The sequence below is a fragment of the Corapipo altera genome, unplaced genomic scaffold (genome assembly GCF_003945725.1).
Source record: "Corapipo altera isolate COAL_440 unplaced genomic scaffold, ASM394572v1 51, whole genome shotgun sequence".
Lineage (NCBI taxonomy): Eukaryota > Metazoa > Chordata > Aves > Passeriformes > Pipridae > Corapipo > Corapipo altera.
This window is the reverse complement of record NW_020884892.1, coordinates 4904201-4924379: the sequence shown is the minus strand read 5'-3', so window position 1 is coordinate 4924379 and position 20179 is coordinate 4904201. Positions and strand designations below refer to the sequence as shown.

The following is a 20179-nucleotide window of genomic DNA, read 5'->3' as shown; positions in this document are numbered from 1 at the left end:
TAGGACATGTCAACAGGAGTCATACAAAGAACTTGACAGTGGTAACAAAGCACTATATAACACAAAAATTCTCAATATTCCAGTCATTTATTCCTTAAATGCTTTTTGTTTTCCTAGTTACTAACTGAAGTCGTAAGTCAGTGTTGATCTCACTGGTGGTACCGGATTCTCTAATTCATGAGCTGGGGAGAATTCAAGACCACTGGGGAGAACTTTGAGTAAATGGCTTTAAAATCACAGATCTGTCTTTGATAATAGTTTTTATTTAAATAATTGCAAGCATTAAGTTGTCAGAGTATGAGCAGAATACATTTTTGTCCAAAAGACAAATAGCTTCAATAAACAGGTGGAATAGAGGGAGAATGTCTATTCCTGTAGACACTTGTAATAAAAACAAGTACATCAGGGGGAGTCTTTGTTGTGAATCTCCCAGATATTCTGATAAATATGGTTAAAAACAATTAAGGTTACTTAGATATCTTAAGTAAAAAAATACAGGTCCTAATATATTTGTCTAATGCTTCTTCACAGCCTGAAAAATTTGCAGATAAATTATAATTGTCAAAGTTTCTGCCAGTATACACTTTATCATGTTGCAGTTTTTACTATTTTTAGTAGAGTGTATAATGGTTTTTTGGAATATGGAAATGGATACCTTTAATAAGGTATCTGTAAGGTATTTAGCTACTCTGAATCCTTCAGGAGTTGAGACATGAAAGACCAGAAAGCCGCTGATCTGCATGTACTTGATATATTGTTATTGAGTGTATTATTGTTTATTTAGTGGCTCTTATGCATCAGAACTGCTTTAGTGTTGATCTGAGGCTGGACCAGTGAGTTAGTCTGATAATATGTCCGCTGAAACATTTAAAACCTCATTTTCAAAAATTTCCAAAAAGAGTTGGGAATAAATGTATCCTAATAAAACAGTTGGGCAGATATTTAGGAACTTTTTTTAAATTTTATTTTTGTGCTGAATTTTAACTTAATTCCAAGGTTCTAGTAGCCCTGAGTGCTAGAAAATAAACTCAGTCAATGCTTTGTAGGTTTATCTTTTTAGAACAGGCAGTATGACTTTTAAAATTAATAAAATTGAAGTTACATGTGTTGTTCTGATTATATGAGTGCAGGATTAGTACTCATAGAAGTAGAAATGAAATAAAAAAAATGCCTTTCTCCACTTCCAAGTGCCTGTCTTTTCACTGATGCCCAGTTAAAGGCCAGATAAGGAAGGTAGAGCTTGTTTTGTGTATTATGGCTTACATGGTTTATATGGGTGCTTGTAAAACAGAAGGCTTCATAGTTGATTTCTTTTTTTAGAAGAATGAACATAATGCACATTTTGATGTTTTGAAATAGTCATTCAGAATGAAGATAAAACAGCAACTAAAGTAGCTTTGGTTAATATGACTAAATTTTAAAATGTCTTGATTTTTCTGCGTGTATTTAAGTATGGCTGCATGGCAGGTGCATTTCTAGTACCCAAGTTGCTTCCATATTCTCTCATAGTTTCTGTAGTAGCAGTTCTGCTTATTTGACTTTTTTGTGCTAATTTTCAGTTACATTGATTCTGCCTTATTGCTGAGGGTGACAAGCAGCTGAATTCAGTATATCTTTTTCCTCCATGCTTGTCAGCTTGTCCCTTCAAATGAGTCCCTAAAACTGCATTCTAAATCCCCTTGTGTAATTCCCTCTGCAGGAGTTTGCTGTTGCTGTGCTGCGCTAAGACCTCGCTACAAGCGTCTGGTGGATAACATATTTCCTGAAGATCCAAAAGTGAGTGATGACTTTAAAATTTTAAGGGATTGGTGTTTGGAAATTCTTAGTTATAGCTAATGCTTTAGCAAATTTTTAATTTTATTTTTTCTTTTCTCTTTTAACATTTTACAGTAAATTCTGCTTTAGCTCTTCATAGCTTTAACAGAGGTTAGTAGAATAATTTAGCTGGAAAGGGACGTGTACAGATCATCTTGTCTAATTCCCTTTCCAAAGCGGGGGTCTTCATTGAACAATAAAATTAGTATGTTTTGCCCAGAGAGACAGAGATTTAATTCAACAAGGTATTCTGCTGCAGAGGTAGCACTTAGCTTCATAAGTACGTTGAACCACAAACACTTGCTTTGATATCGTTACACGTGTGAACATTTTCTGGTTTTCTACAGGATTTTTTTTAAATTCTTTACTTACTGACTTCATAGTTCTGGTAAACTGTTGTGACCCAAAAGGTTTTTTTGGTGGTGTCTTTTAAATTCTCCAGTTACTCATGTCCAGTTTTTTCTTTGCATTTCACTGCAACAGTCTTGGAGCTCTATTAAAACTTCACTCTTACACTGTGTGTTATTTATTCTAATAACTTCAGTGTAACCATTTGGTAATGCCTATTTCTTTACATAATCATGTGACAGTTCAGACTGATTAAGAGCTTATGCTTCTGCTACTGTATGTTTTAAAATGTGTTACCAAATTTTTTCATCTTTTATTATAGTTTAAGCAGAACAGTCGGCATTTCTATAATGTTTGGCTTCTGTGTTACAAAGTATGTGGGCTTTTCTTTAAAATATGTTGTTACTGAGTGTTGTTACTGCGTGTTACTGGCTTTAAAGGAAATGTTTTCTGTGTGTACAGTATATTGCATGCACGGAACAATGTGGTTTTGTAGGTTTATTTGTTCTAATCTACTTTATCTGTACAGGTGTAGAAACACCTGGAGTTGCTATAGTTTTAATGTTATGACTTAAATCTCACACAGGAGCTCTGAGTTCTTAGTCTCTGCTTTGGTTAATATTCATCAGTTCATTGCAGGACACAGGCCAGTGCACGATGTTTCACTGAGCTGCAGGCCTTCTCCAAAGTATGAGAAGACTTGTTGATAAAATGCATTAATTTGAAAAATAGAGTGTTTTTATGAACTTCCAGGGAAAAAATAAAAAAAGATAAAAAGACAAAAAAGCCTTATCTTGCTTACCTGATAGTTATAACTTCATCTGAGCACATCCATGTTACAGTTCATGTTGGAACTAATTTGTTAATCTTTTAGCTTTTTCTAACAAATAGCTTTTGGGTACGCTGTAGGTCAGTGTTATTCAAGATGTGATACTGAAGAAATAAGATGTTTAAACTACAATCTAAAAATGTATAAACTACAATCTTGTTTGTATGTACTGTCAAAATTATGCATCAAATAAACTTTTGGGGGGATGGGAAAAGAAAAAAATTACATTATGCCAATAGGGAAGAAGCGTGTCTTAGAACTGGTGACATCTCTCACTAAATACCTTCTTTTAGAATACCCATTCCCTCACCAAAAAGGAGGAAGAAGATAGTTGCTTCATTTCCTTAAAAAATATTTTACGTAATTTTTTTAAGTTGCTGATTTTTGCAGCTGAGCTAACAGCGGTTTTGCTCAAAAGACTGGGGGTTTTTTTGGTAGCTTATTCCTATCAATAAGGCTCGAATCTTTAACTCTTGAGTAGACAAAAGGAAAAACACTTCAAAGGCTTCATGCTTTCTGTGAACCTTTTCTATTTTATAATTTGTATTTCTGCTTTTAGGATGGTCTTGTGAAAGCTGACATGGAGAAGTTGACTTTCTATGCAGTTTCTGCACCAGAAAAGCTGGATCGAATTGGGGCTTACCTGGCAGAGAGACTGAGCAGGGATGTTGTCAGACACCGCTATGGGTGAGCAGAGAGGTCACAGCATTGAAAAGAGATGCTTATATGTCGTGGGATTTCGTCATGTTTGTTCTGATCAAGTCTGGGAGGCAAGACAGACCCAGTCCCTCTGTGGTCAGTTAACCTTGTCAGGCTGGCAGGTGCCTACCCAGCTGTACTCACTCCTCCTACTCAGCCAGACAGGGGAGAAAATAAAATGCAAAGCTCATGAGTCAGGTCCTGTCAGAAAAGCTGCTCCTGTGTGGGCCCCTCACCATGGACTCTACCAGGAGCCTGTTCCAGCACGGCCTTTCCATGGGCAGCAGCACGGCCTTTCCATGTGTTCTTTCAGGACACATCCAGCTGCTCCAGCATGGGGTCCTCCATGGTCTGCAGCATGGATATCTGCTTAGTCTGGGCACTACCAGTGTCCCTGAGGGACTCAGTTTTGGGAACTGGTGGGTCCATCTTGGAGCTTGGCTGGAGCTCTGTCTGACATGGTGGGCAACTCCTGGTGTCTTCTCACAGAAACCACCCCTGCAGCCCCTCACTGCCAAAACCTTGCCTTGTAAGCCCAGTACACCCTTGAATGTAAGTCAGGATATAGGGAAGCAGGAATATATATATTTTTTCAGCCCTTTTGGCTGAATCATGTTTAAGTTGAGTCAAAGAAATGTCAGGAGTTGGAAAAGAAGGGCAACATCCATCACAGACCATCATTTTTTGGCCTTCGTGATGTCCTAAACTATTTTTATAGCTTTATAGAAAGCATAAATGGCCAACACTCAATTCCTCACTTCCCATCCCCAAAAAGAAAAAATACAGATGTCAGAAATAGCACTGTTTCATTTTTATACAGTGGGAAGTACATGCGTTCCATACTTTCCTAATTTTTGTGGTAATAGGGACCTAAGTAAGGAACTAATGGAGTTAATGATAAATGCAGTATGTCTTTATGCAAGTCTCTCTAATTAATTTTCAGTTATGTTTTAATTGCCATGGAGGCATTGGACCAACTTCTGATGGCTTGTCATTCTCAAAGCATAAAACCATTTGTGGAAAGCTTCCTTCATATGGTGGCCAAGCTTCTGGAATCAGGCGAACCAAAGCTGCAAGTCCTTGGAACTAATTCTGTGAGTAAGCTCAGACACTAAATCAAATCAGAGTAAACCTTTACATGGGAAAGTAGTTTCAGAAGTCACAAAGTGTCTGCCAGTTCACATGAATTTAGAAGATTCTATCTGTGACAGGGTGTACCACTTGGGCCTAAACACAGAGCAAATAGCAGCTGGAGGCAGAAAAACTGTCTCCTTTCAATGTCTCAAATGCTTTTGATGTCTGGGCTCATTCCCTGCAGAAGTGACTTCTGGAAGGAACAAGAATGCTGTTCTGGGAGTTCATATTTTGAATCTTTAAGCAGCCCTCCTGGAACCAGTGTATAGGTGAGACAGTGTTTGGCTCTCCAGGAACAAGAGTGATGGTGTGAGGAGAACATAACATCCTTCTCCCCAGCATTGACACTACGTAGAAAGATTCCTGTTAACTGAAAAGTACCTTTCAGAATCAACACCTCACCATCTTATTGGCTTAAATATTTTAGGATTCAAATCCCTGCTTGAAGGGCATAACTAAAAGTGTCAAAATGAAGATTTGGAGATCCAGTTTTCCAAATCGAGTGATGGGTGCAATCAGCATTACAGTTCTGTCATACTTCCCTTCTAACCATTGTATTTCCCAGATGGTAAAATAGGAACTTTATAAGTTCCAGGATTGTGATATGTAATGTTTTCACTTAGAGTGATTGTTTTTATATGAGTATAGAGTAGTGCTTGCATGGGGTTCTTTATGGATTCAGTAAAACTTTTGGGCTTTTCTTTGGGATTGATTGCCAGTTGGGAGTTGCAGTTCAGGGAGATAGGAGGGTGTAGTAAAGTGATACTGCTCTGGAGTAGAATTTCTTGATATCACAGAATGCAGAATTTTGGTATGATGTAGGCTAGAAGTGTCCCCTTGTGCTCCGAACTAACAGGGCAGTTTTACTGAGGGTAATGAGATATACATCTCATTAAACATGCAAAATGTTATTTATCTTCAAGCCAGGCTACCCTTCTTCTTTTGATTTGTTTGTGTAATAATGCCTCGGTGAGGCCTCTTAGGGAAATAGCTTTGGAACTTATTTCCCAGGCTGCCAAATGGCAAGATGTACATCACTTGCCATTGGTTTGAAGTCCCTGGTGGCAAACAGTTACTGCCAACCTCCACTTGGGTGTACAAGACGCGTGTCACTTCGAAAGGCATGTTCTTGTACAGAACTCCACCCTAGGGTAATCTGTTTGATATTCCTGTCACTTCCTAAGGGAGTCTTTTATGAGCAAAGGAGATTAATGGACTTCCTGAATTAGGAGATAATTTGTGTTTGTCTTTTGTAAAACTCAGAAACAGAAAATAATTAAGTTTTCCTAAATAAAATGTGAATTTCTGTGAGGAAAGTTAATCTTTATAGCTCTTCAACAGTATTCCAAAAACTAATTTTAGCCTAACTCTGCTAATTTCCCTAGGTGCCTTCTGTAGTTAATGAAGACAAAAGGTAGAGTCTTTTTGTATTGACTCAAGAGGAGCAAAGTGTATTGGCACTGACAGCTTGTCTGTTACCAAGGACACTGACCTACTGGATTTTTAAATAAATTTTATTAGAGATGTAGAAAGTTTGCAATCAAATTCGGCTTTTTTTCTCTCCTTCAGAAGGAAATAAACAAACAAATTAAAAAAAACCCCAACAGTAATAGATGGTAGAGTGACTGAATAAATGTTTCATGTGCTTTAGATATTCTGATTTACTACTTTGGAGTGGAAACTGCTGTTGACTAGAAGAGAAGACTGAATTGTATGTGAAGTAAATGTCTTTAAATTGGTGAAAAGTCAGGCAACTTTTGGAAAACTTTTCATAATATTTTTAGTTTAAACTCAGTTTTAGGCCCCTACAAATTTGTAGTCTGCTTGCAGATAAAAAGATATTGTGGCTATAAGTAGATCTTGATTATGTTCATCCCAAAGCTTCACTGGGATGCAAAGACAGTTATGTCTTTGAAGTAAGATTGAAATCTCATTACTTGAGCTGTAGGGTTTTTCAACATCACAAGCAGATTTTGCTTCAACTGTCAGGACTCTTGTGAAGTCAGGGTTTCAAATTAAACAAATCTGTGTACTGGGTGTCTCTCAGTAGTTTAAAGGCTTGGAAAGATCTGGATGCTCCAACTGTCTTCTAAAAGTATTTTACTGACTTCAAAATATCTGGTTTTGGATGCAGAACTTATTCTATTCGCTGCTTTATGTCTTAGAAAAAAATTCAAACTTTCACTCAGTTTTTTGTCTTCTTATTGTTTTTGAAATTTAAATTTCATTTTTTAAGTTGATTCACTTATAAAAAGTAAACCTGAAGATTACCATTTTAGATATATAATTGTTTGGGTTTTATGTATGTATTTTTAAGCCTGATCTTCAGGTTACGTGTAGTTAATTCCCGTGACTTTTTATGTGTTGCATATGTAAGTTTTGCTAGCTTATTTCCTGCAGCAGCAATGATTTTTTTTTTTTTTTTTTTGGTAACATAATTGTAAATCTATTTATATAGGCAGATACGTGAAAACAGGTGAAATTCAATAGTGGGTATGTTGAATAGTTGTTGGAGGTTTTTTTATTTGGACCAGATTTTGAATTGACAGTGTCTGTGAGGTTCAAAATGGCTTTTTCTGTCATGGAAGATATTTTTATTAACCATGTGCTACGATAGCATATGCTGGTGAAGAAACTGAAAATACGTGGTGGGAAGAAGTGATATTTCTTTGGCTTAAGTGTTACAGGATCTGAAGACTGTTTGCAACAAGCTTTTCCTTAGAAATTTACAGCAATACTAAATTTCTCTCTTTATTTTCCTGCGGAATTTTAGTAACTGAGTATTATGTAAAACATGTCCATCTCTCATGTACATGTCATTAGATGTATTGATTAGGTCCATAGTGTTATATTACTAGGATAGAAGTGAAAAGCTTTGAAGTCTTTGAACTTGTGGTCAAAATTGTTGGGGACAATTATCTAGATCCAATTCATATCTATTTTTAATTTTAGGACAATTTTTTTAAAGAAGAGGTAGAAAATTTCTTTAGTGAGCACCTGGTCAAAACCAATGGGATATGTAATTTAGTAAAAATTTCATCTTAACCATATTGACAAAACTCAGTTGAATATGAAACATTTTAAGCTAATTTGGAATTCTGGTGGGGTGAATTATTTGTATTTTGACAGTAAAATACTGGGGTTTTGTCTGAAAAACAGCAGATATATTTTAGATTATTTATCATAAATGCTTTCTTTAGTTGATAAGGTGCTTCATTTTATGAGGGCTGTTTCTTTTTAGGAGCAGTGAAATAATGATCTCATAAGAGACAGTGCTGAGCTTCCTGTGCACAAGGAGGTGACTGTTATTGCTGGTTGTTATCATTTGTTATTTAATGGAAGACAAGCAGTTTTCCTCCCCCTCGTACATGTGCTCTGTGGTTTTGCTGTTCTGTAGCCCCACTAACGTGGCCCTGGGAGCCAGCATACCATTGCTGACTTTGTTATACATCTCTACACGTGGTGTTCAGGATAATTTTCATCCAAGTGACACAGAGTAAAACAGAATGTGAAATTGTCCATCCCATTCTGATAAAACTGAAAGTGAGTGTCAGGTGACCTTAACAATTAACAACTAAACTAAATCACTGATTTCTATTGCTGAGAACCTTGTCTTGGGATTATTTACTGTGACAATTTTAATACTGGGTTCGTGAAGTTAATGTGTGAATCCAGTGTTTTAATCTTTTCTATTTAGGAAAGTTGAAGTGCTTGTCCTCTGGCATTTGTTTGGTGAAGTGCATACATACATTCACACTTACTATGAAGCCTGTAGTGTGTGGTTTGTAAGAATCTTATATTTATAAGGTATCAAGTCTTCCAATGTAGTAGTTTCATAATAACAATGTACTTGGTCTATAAAATACATTGGTCCATAAAAGGTGATACCTGTAAGTACCTCTTTCCCCATTTGAAGCAAGGGAAAATTCCAGGCTGTAGAAGGCAGACTAGGGAGCTCAAATATGAAAAAAATACTGCTCAGATCCAGCCTACTGTTCTTACAGGGGGATACTTTAAATAACATAACTCAAACTCAAATATGATGTGTGAAAAAACCTGATTCTTCGTGAAAAAACCTGACCTTCTTTAAAGACATCCAGGAACCACTAAAAGTTACTATTTTTCTCCTAATGTACTCTCTGCATTAACAGTGATAAAACAGCATTAATACATGGAAGAAATTACGTCCTTAGGAATTAGCTTGAGAACTTGCATGATTTACTTGCAAGACTTGTACAATCTCTCTCTCCCTGGTTATACGATCCAACTTTCTTGACTCAGGCTGGAACAAACATCTTCTGAAGAGATAATATGTTTCTTCTTTACTTTGTGATAGATTTATATATTTTTATATTTGCTGAAATTTTTTGGTTTCAAAATTAACGTAAATAAGATACTACCAATGTAAGTTCCTTTCTGTACCTTCTGTATTATGAAATATAGAAGATGCTTGTAGTGGTAAAACTTCCATAAGTTGCCATTGGGTGCTTGCAAGCATTTACTATGACTGAATGACATATTTACATCTATGTCATGGTTTGAGATACCCCAAAAGCTAATTCCCTAGCTCCATCCCCCCTCCCACATCTCAACCTAATGTGGGATGATTCTTTCCAGACAAAACACACCAGACTCAAAGTGGGGGGAAAGGGAATATATTACAATGACTGTACAAATAAATACTATAATACATTATATACAACCTTAGCTATCTCTACCATGACATAAGTATTTACAATGGATCAGATCTCTTCTCCCCTCCAAATAAAAGTCCAGGAGAGAAGAAGGACAGATCCCTTCCAGTCTCTAAGCAGGAGTATCTTCTACAGCAGCAATCTGTATTCTTCACATGTAGCAGCTGATAGCTGGACTTCTACCAGCACTCAGGAGGGGGGTATCCCCCTCGGCCCCGTCGTCTCCAAACAAGGGGTCTTCCGTGGGCTACATCACCCCAGACAAAGGTCGTTCCACCACAATCATATCACGAGCCCAGGGGGGTCTTCGTGACAGTCTGGTATCTTCAGGGGACTCAGCCCCTTGCAGAGCTTCTGTGCCCTGCCTCAGGCTGCCACCTTGGCAGCAGTGGTCCTCTCGGAGCTCTCTAGCTCCTTTCTGCAAGTACTGTAGCATTCCAAGGCTCCTCTCCTTAATAGGAGTCCATCTGCCTCCTTTCTCGGAGGTCTCAAAGGGTTTTTGGGGGGTCTGGTTCAGTTCTTACCCCAAAAACTCTGTCTCTCTGCTGCCGGCTCTCTGTCTCGGCTCAAGCAACTCTGAGTCTTCCTCGGCTGCATGCTGTTTGCTGTTCCTTCAGTTATCTCTTGGCTCTCAGCCATAACCACTGGACAGCTGCCGCCGCTTCTGCTCTGTCTCTGCTCACTCACGGTGGAAAAACATCCCCCAGCTCACAGCTACAGACACATAGTTCAGCTTAACACTGTTCCAAATCTCTGTAGCCCCCCACTGGGGCTGGGGGGGGCAGAGGCCCCCCAGAGGGCTCTTGCCCTCTCCTCATGGCTGTCAGAACATGGCTACCACTTCTACCAACCCCAAAACTACAACCCTTCTCTTCCGTTTGGTTGTGATATGTTTATATTTTGCAGAAGCACTCACTGGACAAAACTTCAAAAGTTACCACCCCCTGGGTAACTTTCAACTCCAGGGGGAAAATCTGGTTCCAAACTACTACAATCTATAAAAGCTTTGTAAGTAAATCCGAGGCAAGTGCTTGGACTTTCTTAAGAATTTTATCCTTTTTTAGGTGGAATATTTTTTATATTTGAAGTACAGTTGAATATATGTGCTTAGGAGTAAAATGTTCTTTGTTTAACAAGAGTAACAACTTCAGAGCAGCACTGCAAAGCAAAGAGAAAGTATAGATTAATGTGTGCTGTAAAAACTTAAAATTTCTGTGATGAAATGGAATTTTATACTTAACTAGATGACAGTGCACAATTTAAAACTGTTATTGCAGTCAGCTTTCCTGTGTCCTAAATGTTCAGTCATCTGAATTATAATCCTGGAACGTGCTTCAGAAATGCTGCGTGTTCAGTGAGTGAAATTGTTTTGTTATAGACACGAGGACATAAAAAGACTTTGTCCCTTCTGGACATTTTCCTGTGCATGCCATTTAAAGAGATGTAACTTCGTGGTCTTTGCTTCCCGGCTCTAAAGCTGCACCACTATGTAGGAGAAGGGAGTTCCTGACACTTTCTTGGGCTCAATTCATCTTTTATTCTTAAAAAGCGATTTTGTGGTAGCAAAAATCAGCTTTTTTTTTTGTTGTTTCTGCAAGCGAAACAGTTCTTAGAGTTTAAGTTTTCATGTTGGCAGAGCCTGTCAATCAAATAATTTTATATTTAAGTAATATTAAATGAAATGTTGATATTAAATTCTACATGAGTTAATATTTCTGTTCTCACAGCCATTCTCATAGTACTCTGTGTTCTTCAGACTTTTTGTTTCCATTCTTTTACCTGCTTTTATGGAAGTTTGCTGGGTGAATCAGTTGCAGACTTGAACACTTGAATGTCTAAGACAATATGATACTAAGATCATACTAAGATCATCAATATGATACTAAGATCATATTGTCTGGGATTTTTGATAATAGTTGGTCTTTACACCTTATTAAGTTGTAAGAACTAAAGAAATTCTTGTCTTCAAAAAGAATTTGAAAAATATATCTCTGTTTTGATATCAACAATTCCATGAAACAAAACAGGGAGACATAAGACATATAAAGCATTTTCCAGGGTCATTTGCAAAGGAAACACTTGTTTTCATTATTTATTGTATCGAAGAAAACTTATGGGTGCTGTTTGAGGATTATTTTTCAGTGTGTGGCAGTCCATACAGAATTGAATTTTGACTTTTTGACTTCTGTCACTTTCTTACCACGTGAAATACAGGATATTCCTAACAGAATGAATTATAAAATGGATTCGTATTATACAATTTTGCTCCATTTTCAGTAATAGCTGAGAATGTACTTTGACAAACTGTATCATTTTCAACTACCCCTGTAGCTTTTAGTGGGTAGTGCAGCTGAAAGTGTTCTAGATAAAACAGAAAAAGACTAAACAAAAGAGTAGAAAAATGATTGGGTTTTTTTCATTCACTTCCACTTGAAAATCTCAAAACTTCCCCAAATCAGTGTGCTGGAGATAATGCTACAGTGCTTTGGGCTTGTCTAGATGTAGATGGGTAATGTACTGATAAAAGCAGGTTCTGCATCATGGAAAGTATAAAAGAAATGCCTCAGCTTGTGCTTAGGAATTGGTAAGAATGACACTGGAGTGGGTAAAAGCAGAGGGTTCAGTTCTCACTGGGACATCACTCTGCTGCAGGGCAGAACCTGCACTATGTTCAACCTTTCCTGATGACATTTTGTTTTCCTTTTTCCTTCTGTCTGTAGTCTGTTCTTAGAACTGTCAGTGGTGGAGAATCCAAAAAGTCTTTAGGCAGTCTGCTCACTTTAGAAAGGAGGGTTTTTAATGTCTAACTTAGATAGGCTTTGCTTCAGTGTAAGCCCATTATTGCTTTTCCTATTACCATTGGACAAAGAAAACCATTTATTTCTTTTCTTTTTTATAACTTTCTTCTGTACATTGTCAGACTGATATCTTTTAAGCAGCTCTAGACTAGATAATTTAATGTCTTTCAGTCTGTTCTAACAGATGTTTATCTAAAGCTTTGTTCATCCCTTCAATAATTGAAGGACTGTATCAGTTAATCACCATCTTCAGTGCTGATGTTTCAGCTGAATGCAGCATTTCATCTAAGGGCTTACTAGGCCCAATTAGATGGCAAAAGTTTCTTCATAGGTGTCATGAGCAATACAGATGTATCACAATATATTGGTTTGTTTTTCATGCCATTATTACAGCGTTGACCAAGTTCCTTTTGTGCATTCTACTGTTTCTGGCTTGTATTTGTACAACTGTTTTAAAGTGCTGGTTTGCAACCTCCTTCCATTTTCAGGTCCTGTGTCCAGTTTGTCAGGAACCAGGCATCAAGTGTACCTTCAAGTCTGACCAGCTTAGTGTTTTTTGCAAATTTGGTGAGCCCACTCTGCCATCTAAGTCTCTAGCGAAGCTCAAATTCTTCTGTATTCCAGACAGGCCCCTCCAGAAGTTCACTCAATACTTTGTACTTTCCTGATTTACAAGAGTTTCCAGGGGTTTTTTTCCAAATTCCTTTCCATCTGCTTTATGGGGAGTGTTCTTTTGACGGTGTTTTTCTAGCTTCCCTTTGAGAATTTTGTGTATTTTTTTGTCAATAGCATCACTGAAATTAAGACGGATGCTACTTCATCTGGATTCACAAAACTTACTTTCTTGTCATAGGAATAAGATGAATTGATGTGATTTGTTCTTGACAAATCTGTGTTGACTGTTGCTTACCCCTTCGATACTTGGTAGATGTTTGCAAATTGGCTTTTTTTTTTTAAGTGTCTCTCTGTGAATGGAATTAAAGTTGACTGGCTTGTAATTCCCAGACTCCTTTTTCATTTTTTGCCAAGATAGAATTGACAGTATGGCTCCAAGTTTATTTCCCTTGGACTTTGGTAAGTCAGAATGTAGGTAACCTGGTAGTGTCAGTGGACCATTTGATTACTTGGACTGCTCTCTACAAGCACCTGAGAGAAGGGTGTAGCTGGGTGGGGGTCAGTCTCTTCTTTCAAATTTCAAGAGATAGGAAAAGAGGAAATGGCTTCAAGTTGTGCCAGGGAAGGTTTAGGTTGGATATTAGGGAAAATTTCTTCACTGAAATAGTTATCAAGCATTGAACCAGGCTTTCCAAGGAAGTGGTTGAGTCACCATGGAGTTATTTAAACATGTGGTTTACTGGTGGACTTGTGTTAGGTAAATGGTTGACCCTGATGATCCTAAGGGTCTTTTCCAGCCTTAATGATTCTACCAATTGACGACACTCAGTGTTGAAGTGTTAGATGTTTCCATATTGCATAGTATGTTGTATTTCATGTAGTTGCACCCTTTCATCATTATCTAAATGAAGTTCTAGTGGAAAGACTTTAAAAAGAAAATTCTCTAATTCAGATTTTTCTTCTCTGAAGTTTTAAAGTGTTGTCAAATCTAGATTCGTACATTCATACAGATGGTTTATGTTGCTTCTTAAATGAAGCTTAGTACTCATTGTTCTATTTGGGGAAATTGATGCTAAAAACTTTTTAAAATGTATTTCTTTTTCCAGTTTGTCAAATTTGCCAACATTGAGGAAGACACACCTTCCTATCACAGACGCTACGACTTCTTTGTGTCTCGGTTCAGTGCCATGTGTCATTCATGTTACCCTGATCCAGAAATACAAACTGAGTAAGTGCCATTCTGTATAAGTTACAGAAAACTACCTTGACACATTAATATTGTGTGTAATACAGCTTTTATTAGGGTATTTAGTGGAGTAGTTCACAGGAAGAAAATGAAAGTCTGACTTTTTAAATAGCACCAAATATTGCAAATCTTAGGTAGCTGGCATTCCTAGGATATTTAAGTGTAATTTTGCCTGACTAGTGCCTCTCAGTCTGTGTGGGTTCTCCCCAGAAAGGCACCACTTATTACTGTAAATATGTGAGTTCATAACTTACTTGAGAAATAACTGGACTACTTATATGAACAGCAAAAGCATATTTGGAGATTGCTATTTGAGAATTACGCATTAAAATTGGATTGTCTTAGATGTCTGAAGTATGCTCACGTGTGTGAAACTGAAGCACCTGTATGGATGAGAATTCCAAATTTTTCCATTCTTACGTAAACACCGCAGTTTGTTTTCCTGTGGCTCCCCCTGGTGGATGTGTCCGTCACAGGAATCGGTAATCGGTGTTTAACTCCTGAGCATTTTGGAAAACATAAGGCTTTTTAGTTTATATTATTTACATCTCCGTTGTAGTAGTTTTTTCTGTTTCCGTGCCTTAAACTGTTTATCCAGCTATGACAAGTCCGTGTGCTGAGCATTTATTCCACCCTTCAGGTGTACTGTTGTTGCATTAGCTGCAGTGCACAAGGATTTTTCTGAAAATTTGCAGCTTCAGAAATCTGTGAACTGTATTTTCAAAATGAATGAATACTGTGTACATTGATTAGGAGGAAGAAACCCCAAACATAAACCCCAAAAATAATTCTTCCTTATATTTAGTTATTTGCTGCCATTTTATTTGTTACCCTACTGCTGTGCATAGGGTTCTGCTGTAAACTCTAAAAGGGTCAGGATTAAATCTACCTGCTTTGCCTGTACCATTACCCTTGCCCCCACCAGCTTTCCCTTTAGGAAGATTATCCCAGTGAATGGGTTTACACCATCCGTTTTTAAGGACTTGTACTCAGGGACCAAAGGGCAAATGGGATAGAAACTTCTTAAAGAGGTGTCACCAGTGAAGCTGGTATATCATGCAGTTACCTCATAACTTAGGCTTCAGTCAGGTACAGTGTATTTACTTAAAGCTGATGCTTGCAAATAGTATTCATAAAGGTTTCAATGAGCTTTTGGATATTTTATATTTTTAGGTCTAGTGAAACTAAACCTGAAATGTTCAACTACTTACTGACCGTAAAACGTTTCATAAGAGGTTCAGACATGAAGCTCAGCTCAGGATTTTCAGCATTACTTTCACCTCCATTACCCCTTGCAAATGAGAGCTAATATTAGTAATGAACTGGAATATGGAATAAGTTAAGTGACTAGGACATCCCTGATTCATATATCAAGTATGATCTACCTGTCACAATGGTACCTCAGAGTAAAATGCCTCAAAACTGCGATTGCTCTAGGAGTAAGAGAACTGGGCTAACCTTTTGCTCTCCAGATTGGCAGCCTGCACTGTTATCTGTGCTTCAGTTTGCCGTGTTGATGTACCCTTAGACAGGGAGGAATTTCATCTGAGTGACATAATATTATACATGACCTTAAATTAAATGTAATCTTGGCTTTACTCCCTGTCTGAGCCTTGTTTAGCGAAATGAAACCTTTCCTGTGCGATGAGATTTGATGCTGCACTTTCCTCACTACTTCAGCACACACTTTTCATCCTTTTGTGCAATAGTAAGAACATGGAATTAGTGCTACTGGCGCTCCAGTACACAAAAGTATGGCCTTTTTCCAACGTGTGAATTTTTTTTTTACTGAGGGTGACCAAATGTATAGCAATATGGCTTTTTCCACATCATCCTAGACAGTTTAAATGTATCTCTTTCAAAAGAGAACTTTGTGAGCAGCAGTCATTCTTGGAGTTGGCACTGCAGGTTTGTTGGTTCTGAGATAATTCAACAATCAGCTGTGACTGCAGAGGACATTTCTTAAATGCAGGTGTCACAACCAGTCAATACCATTGAAGGGGGACAGGGTAATTCATCTGATCCTAAATCAGACATCTGCAGGTGCTGTTCACCTGCATAACTTGAGGTTCCACTGAACTGAGTGGCTTGAGTGGGAGCTTGAACCTCACCTACACATGTGGTTGTTGTCAGGTAAAGTGGGCTTCTGAGCCTGAACTGGAATCTCACCAGTAAGTGAGATTTCCCTTTTGTCAGGGGAGGTCAGTGCTAGTATTTAATGTATCTAAAGCCACAGTATCAGCAAATCTTGATTACCTTAAGATCTAATAATTAGAAAAAAGTTTCAGTGGTAGATTTCTGAAGGTTCTGGGTCTTAAATGTCAATCTTAGGTCATTAATATTGAAAACTCAACATTTGATACTGCACTGTAGTTGTAGTACAGCAATATCAATTGCTTTTCTATCTGTTTACGCATCCTTTTTCTTACCTGCTTTGCATATAATCCTATTAAAACTATCTCAAAAGGTCTAGAATGGCATCAGATCCATATTCAATGTACATGGTTTTGTTCAGAAATAGCTAAAATATAGGAGGCTACAGATTAAAGTATTTACAAATTGAAATCAAAACAAAATATTAATTATACAGTTTGGTTACCTCTGTATTTCATCTTACAAATGTTTTAATTCAGTGAATTTGACTGAGCAAGGGCTAGTTGTGTGTTGTCCATACTGAAATCAAGATCTAAAAAATGAGGTACAGATTTTGATAGAAATAATTTCAAATTTTAATGAAGCTTGTGCTTATTTCACCTGGCAGCTGTACTACCCTCAAGAAGTACAATTTTCTTTCTACCATTTATTATGATGGCTAATACGTTATTACCATTTCAAAAAAGAGTGTTTTGCTACTCATTTCATTGCACAGATTTTCCTGCAAGCTATTTTTGTTTAACAAAATAATGAAAACAGCTGGAAGTTAGACCAAGGCCTTTATTGAAATTATGTTTTTCTTTATATTATTTCATTGTTGTTAATTAGTTCTCAGTTGGTTTCATTCAGATAGTTTTAGGATAAAAGTGGTGATTCCTTTTATACATTGGGCTTAAGCTGACAGAATCATTCTTTACTCTCCATCTATTGAAGCCTTAAGAAATCTGAAGAGATCTTTTCTGATTAATCTGTAGCCTTAATTTCAAATTTTAAGGACTTGTTCCCATGGCCAGGTGTTACTGCAGTGGTGCTGTGGTCACTTCACAGCGTTTTTCTTCAGCACTGGAATAGGTTGAAATTGTGCAAAATTTTGACTGACGAGGAGTACAGTGGGGAAGAGTTCATGGGTTTTTCCCACATGACGTTTGTCAGAGGTGGTATAAACACTTTGAGTCTTCATTGACCAGTGTCAGCTCCATCCTGACAGGTCGTCTTCTGTTTAGTTGTTTGTTTTGTCAGGTTCCTTATGGGCTTTAAAAGGGTTTGGAGAAAATATGGGCAACCTTAATGAATTGGCCAATTTTCCCGATTGCTGCTTGTGAGAACGTACTGGAATTCCACACTACGTAATTACTGTTGCCCAGTAGGTAAGGAGCTATACTAGGAGGTGCTGTGTTTCTTGTTCTCTGTAATTCCTTTTTTTCCTTCCTTAGGATCCGAATTGCTGGAATCAGGGGCATTCAGGGAGTGGTTCGAAAAACAGTTAACGATGAACTTCGAGCAACTATATGGGAACCTCAGCACATGGACAAGATCGTCCCATCACTGCTGTTCAACATGCAGAAAATAGAAGATATTGACAGGTAATTTTGTTCCTTATCGCTGGCATGTTTTTTTAAGCAGTATCTAGGCTTAGGTTTTGTGATGGATATCTTTTTCTTTTATTTTTAGTGGAAACAACAACTAAACTTTACTAGCTGAGGCTGGTTGAAACTGATAGCACAGCTCTGCATAACGACTCAATGTTTCTTGTCTCAAAGTAGTGTCCACCTCTTTTTCTTCACTTGTTCTAGCTTCTATTGGCCTAAAAGTTGCTCCAGAAATTGTATATCCATGTTTTGACTTGATACAAATTGTAAAATAGTGTTTTATAGTATCAGGTGCAGAGATAACTATGTGCAGGCTTTTAGGTGACTCAAATGACTTTGCTACTTACATTTGTCAAAAATTGAAGGTTTAATTCCCATTAACCATTAGCAGCAACTGTCTGTCCTGGCTGCAGCAGTTCATAAAGTAAGGATTTAAAGTTTATTTATATAAACTCTTTTTTTGCTTTCAATGACTCCTAGGCATAGTACCTGCCAGGTATGCAAAAAGATCTTCAAAAAGGTATCTGTGATTATTAAAGTTGAGGAGATGTCAGTCACTTTACAATTGAAAAGTCTGTATTTGTGGTTAAATACTCTGTAGGTGTAAAAACTCTGTAGCACTGGGAAATTTCCATAAAACCAACTTCAGCTGTGCAGGCAAGCTTAAATATTCATTCCATGTCCAACCCTTGCTGCTTCAAAACTTGCTTGACAGGAGACTCAACAGCCTTTCTATAACAACAGACTTTTCATGCTTTCACTGAGCTTTCTGTCAGGTTTCATTTTTTTGGTTTGAGTTTTGGTGGCATTTATTTTTCCATTCCTCAGCCTTATTTTTCTTCTCTTATTTCTAAGTCCCAGTATCTGTCTCTTCTCTAAAGCAAATTTTCAGGCTAAATGACTAAAATCAATAGTTGTCTGTCTGTTCAGTTATATCTGTGCATATAACTGAGGGCCCAGACAATATGTACTGAGATGGCTACTTGAATTTTACATCTGAAGAGTGATTTGAGTAAGAGACTAAGGTTTCTGAAGCTGCTGTTTGAACAAGGAGAATCTGGTTTGCCTTTGCTTGCTCTTAGAGGGCTCCTGGCTGCAGGTGGGCCCTTTCCTATGTTACTCTTTACAGAGCCCTCAGGTGTGCACTTCCCTTTATATAGCAAAATAAATTAACTACTGATAGAAAGCTGAATGAAGTAGGATTTGGATTAACCACTTAGAGCAGATCAGTTTATATGTCCTGCAGGACTGATTTTTATCATCTGTTGAGCAATGCAATAGTGGTGATAGAAAAACAAATCTGTCAAAAAGTAACTGTTACTTACATATCTGAACTGTTTCTTTGAATCTTGTTCTATAACACACATAGAACAGAAAAAAAAAGACTAGTGATTTTCTGAGTGGTGAGTAGGGCCTTGTATGATGTGCATATGACAGAAAAGCTGAAAACTGTATTTATAAATTGTTGATCTGCTGACCCTAAGTGGTGTTACACAGAATTTCTCATTTTATGAGTGACTTCATAGTTGTGGAGCACAAACAGAGACATCTTGAAGGGTAGGAGTAGGAGGCACATTGTTCTGGCAGATGGAATCAAAGCATTATTTGAGAAAGAGCAGAAATTCCAGAAAATACCCCCAACTTAGGTCCATGGAAAAGAATGATTTTTGGTTAAAGCTGAACTATGTGTAAGGTAAAGCTTACTTTAAAGGTCAGTGTAATTTTAATTTGTGGAACTGTAATAACTTAATTGAAGATTCTTCTGAGTACCTGTCAGAAGAGACACTTCTTGGAGTTAAGAATTTACTATTTAAACAACATTTTAAGAAGGTAATTGTATTCTTGGATGCCGTTATTTGTTCGTATGTCTGAATGCACAGTCTAGTTATGTGTCTATCAGACATAACGTGACTCGTATGTCTATGTGCATCTCTAAAATGGGGAAGGGATGTATGAAATTGGTAATTCACTGGCTAAACATGCCAGCCTTGTTTCAGGCAGAAGGACACTCTAGCACTTATAAACTTGACTTTGAATCCTTCTAATATATCTATAATGTTCATACAAATTCTGGTTTAGTGGTAGGTTAGAATGTATTTTTTTCTCAGGGTTAGTAAATCATAGTCAAACAATCCTGCAGCTACTCTGCTCATGAGTGGTGGTTAAGTCTTACTTCCTATGTCCTGTCATTTTTTTTGGCCAGTCCAGGTTTTGTGGTATTAAAGAAGTCTAATGCTTGAGATGCTGAGTTGCTCTAA

The 20179-nt window shown here is 37.4% G+C and overlaps 1 protein-coding gene across 8 annotated transcripts in view; it reads left to right on the top strand.

The window, feature by feature from the left end:
* Positions 1 to 20179, top strand: part of EFR3A (EFR3 homolog A) — a 78135-nt gene that overhangs the window by 21331 nt on the left and 36625 nt on the right. For all 8 annotated transcript variants that reach the window (XM_027645666.1, XM_027645664.1, XM_027645667.1 and 5 more), the window contains 5 exons: positions 1700 to 1776; positions 3552 to 3679; positions 4635 to 4785; positions 14039 to 14160; positions 17766 to 17915. In XM_027645666.1, coding sequence (XP_027501467.1) covers positions 1700 to 1776; positions 3552 to 3679; positions 4635 to 4785; positions 14039 to 14160; positions 17766 to 17915 — 628 coding nt within the window. The remainder of the gene's footprint in view (positions 1 to 1699; positions 1777 to 3551; positions 3680 to 4634; positions 4786 to 14038; positions 14161 to 17765; positions 17916 to 20179) is intronic.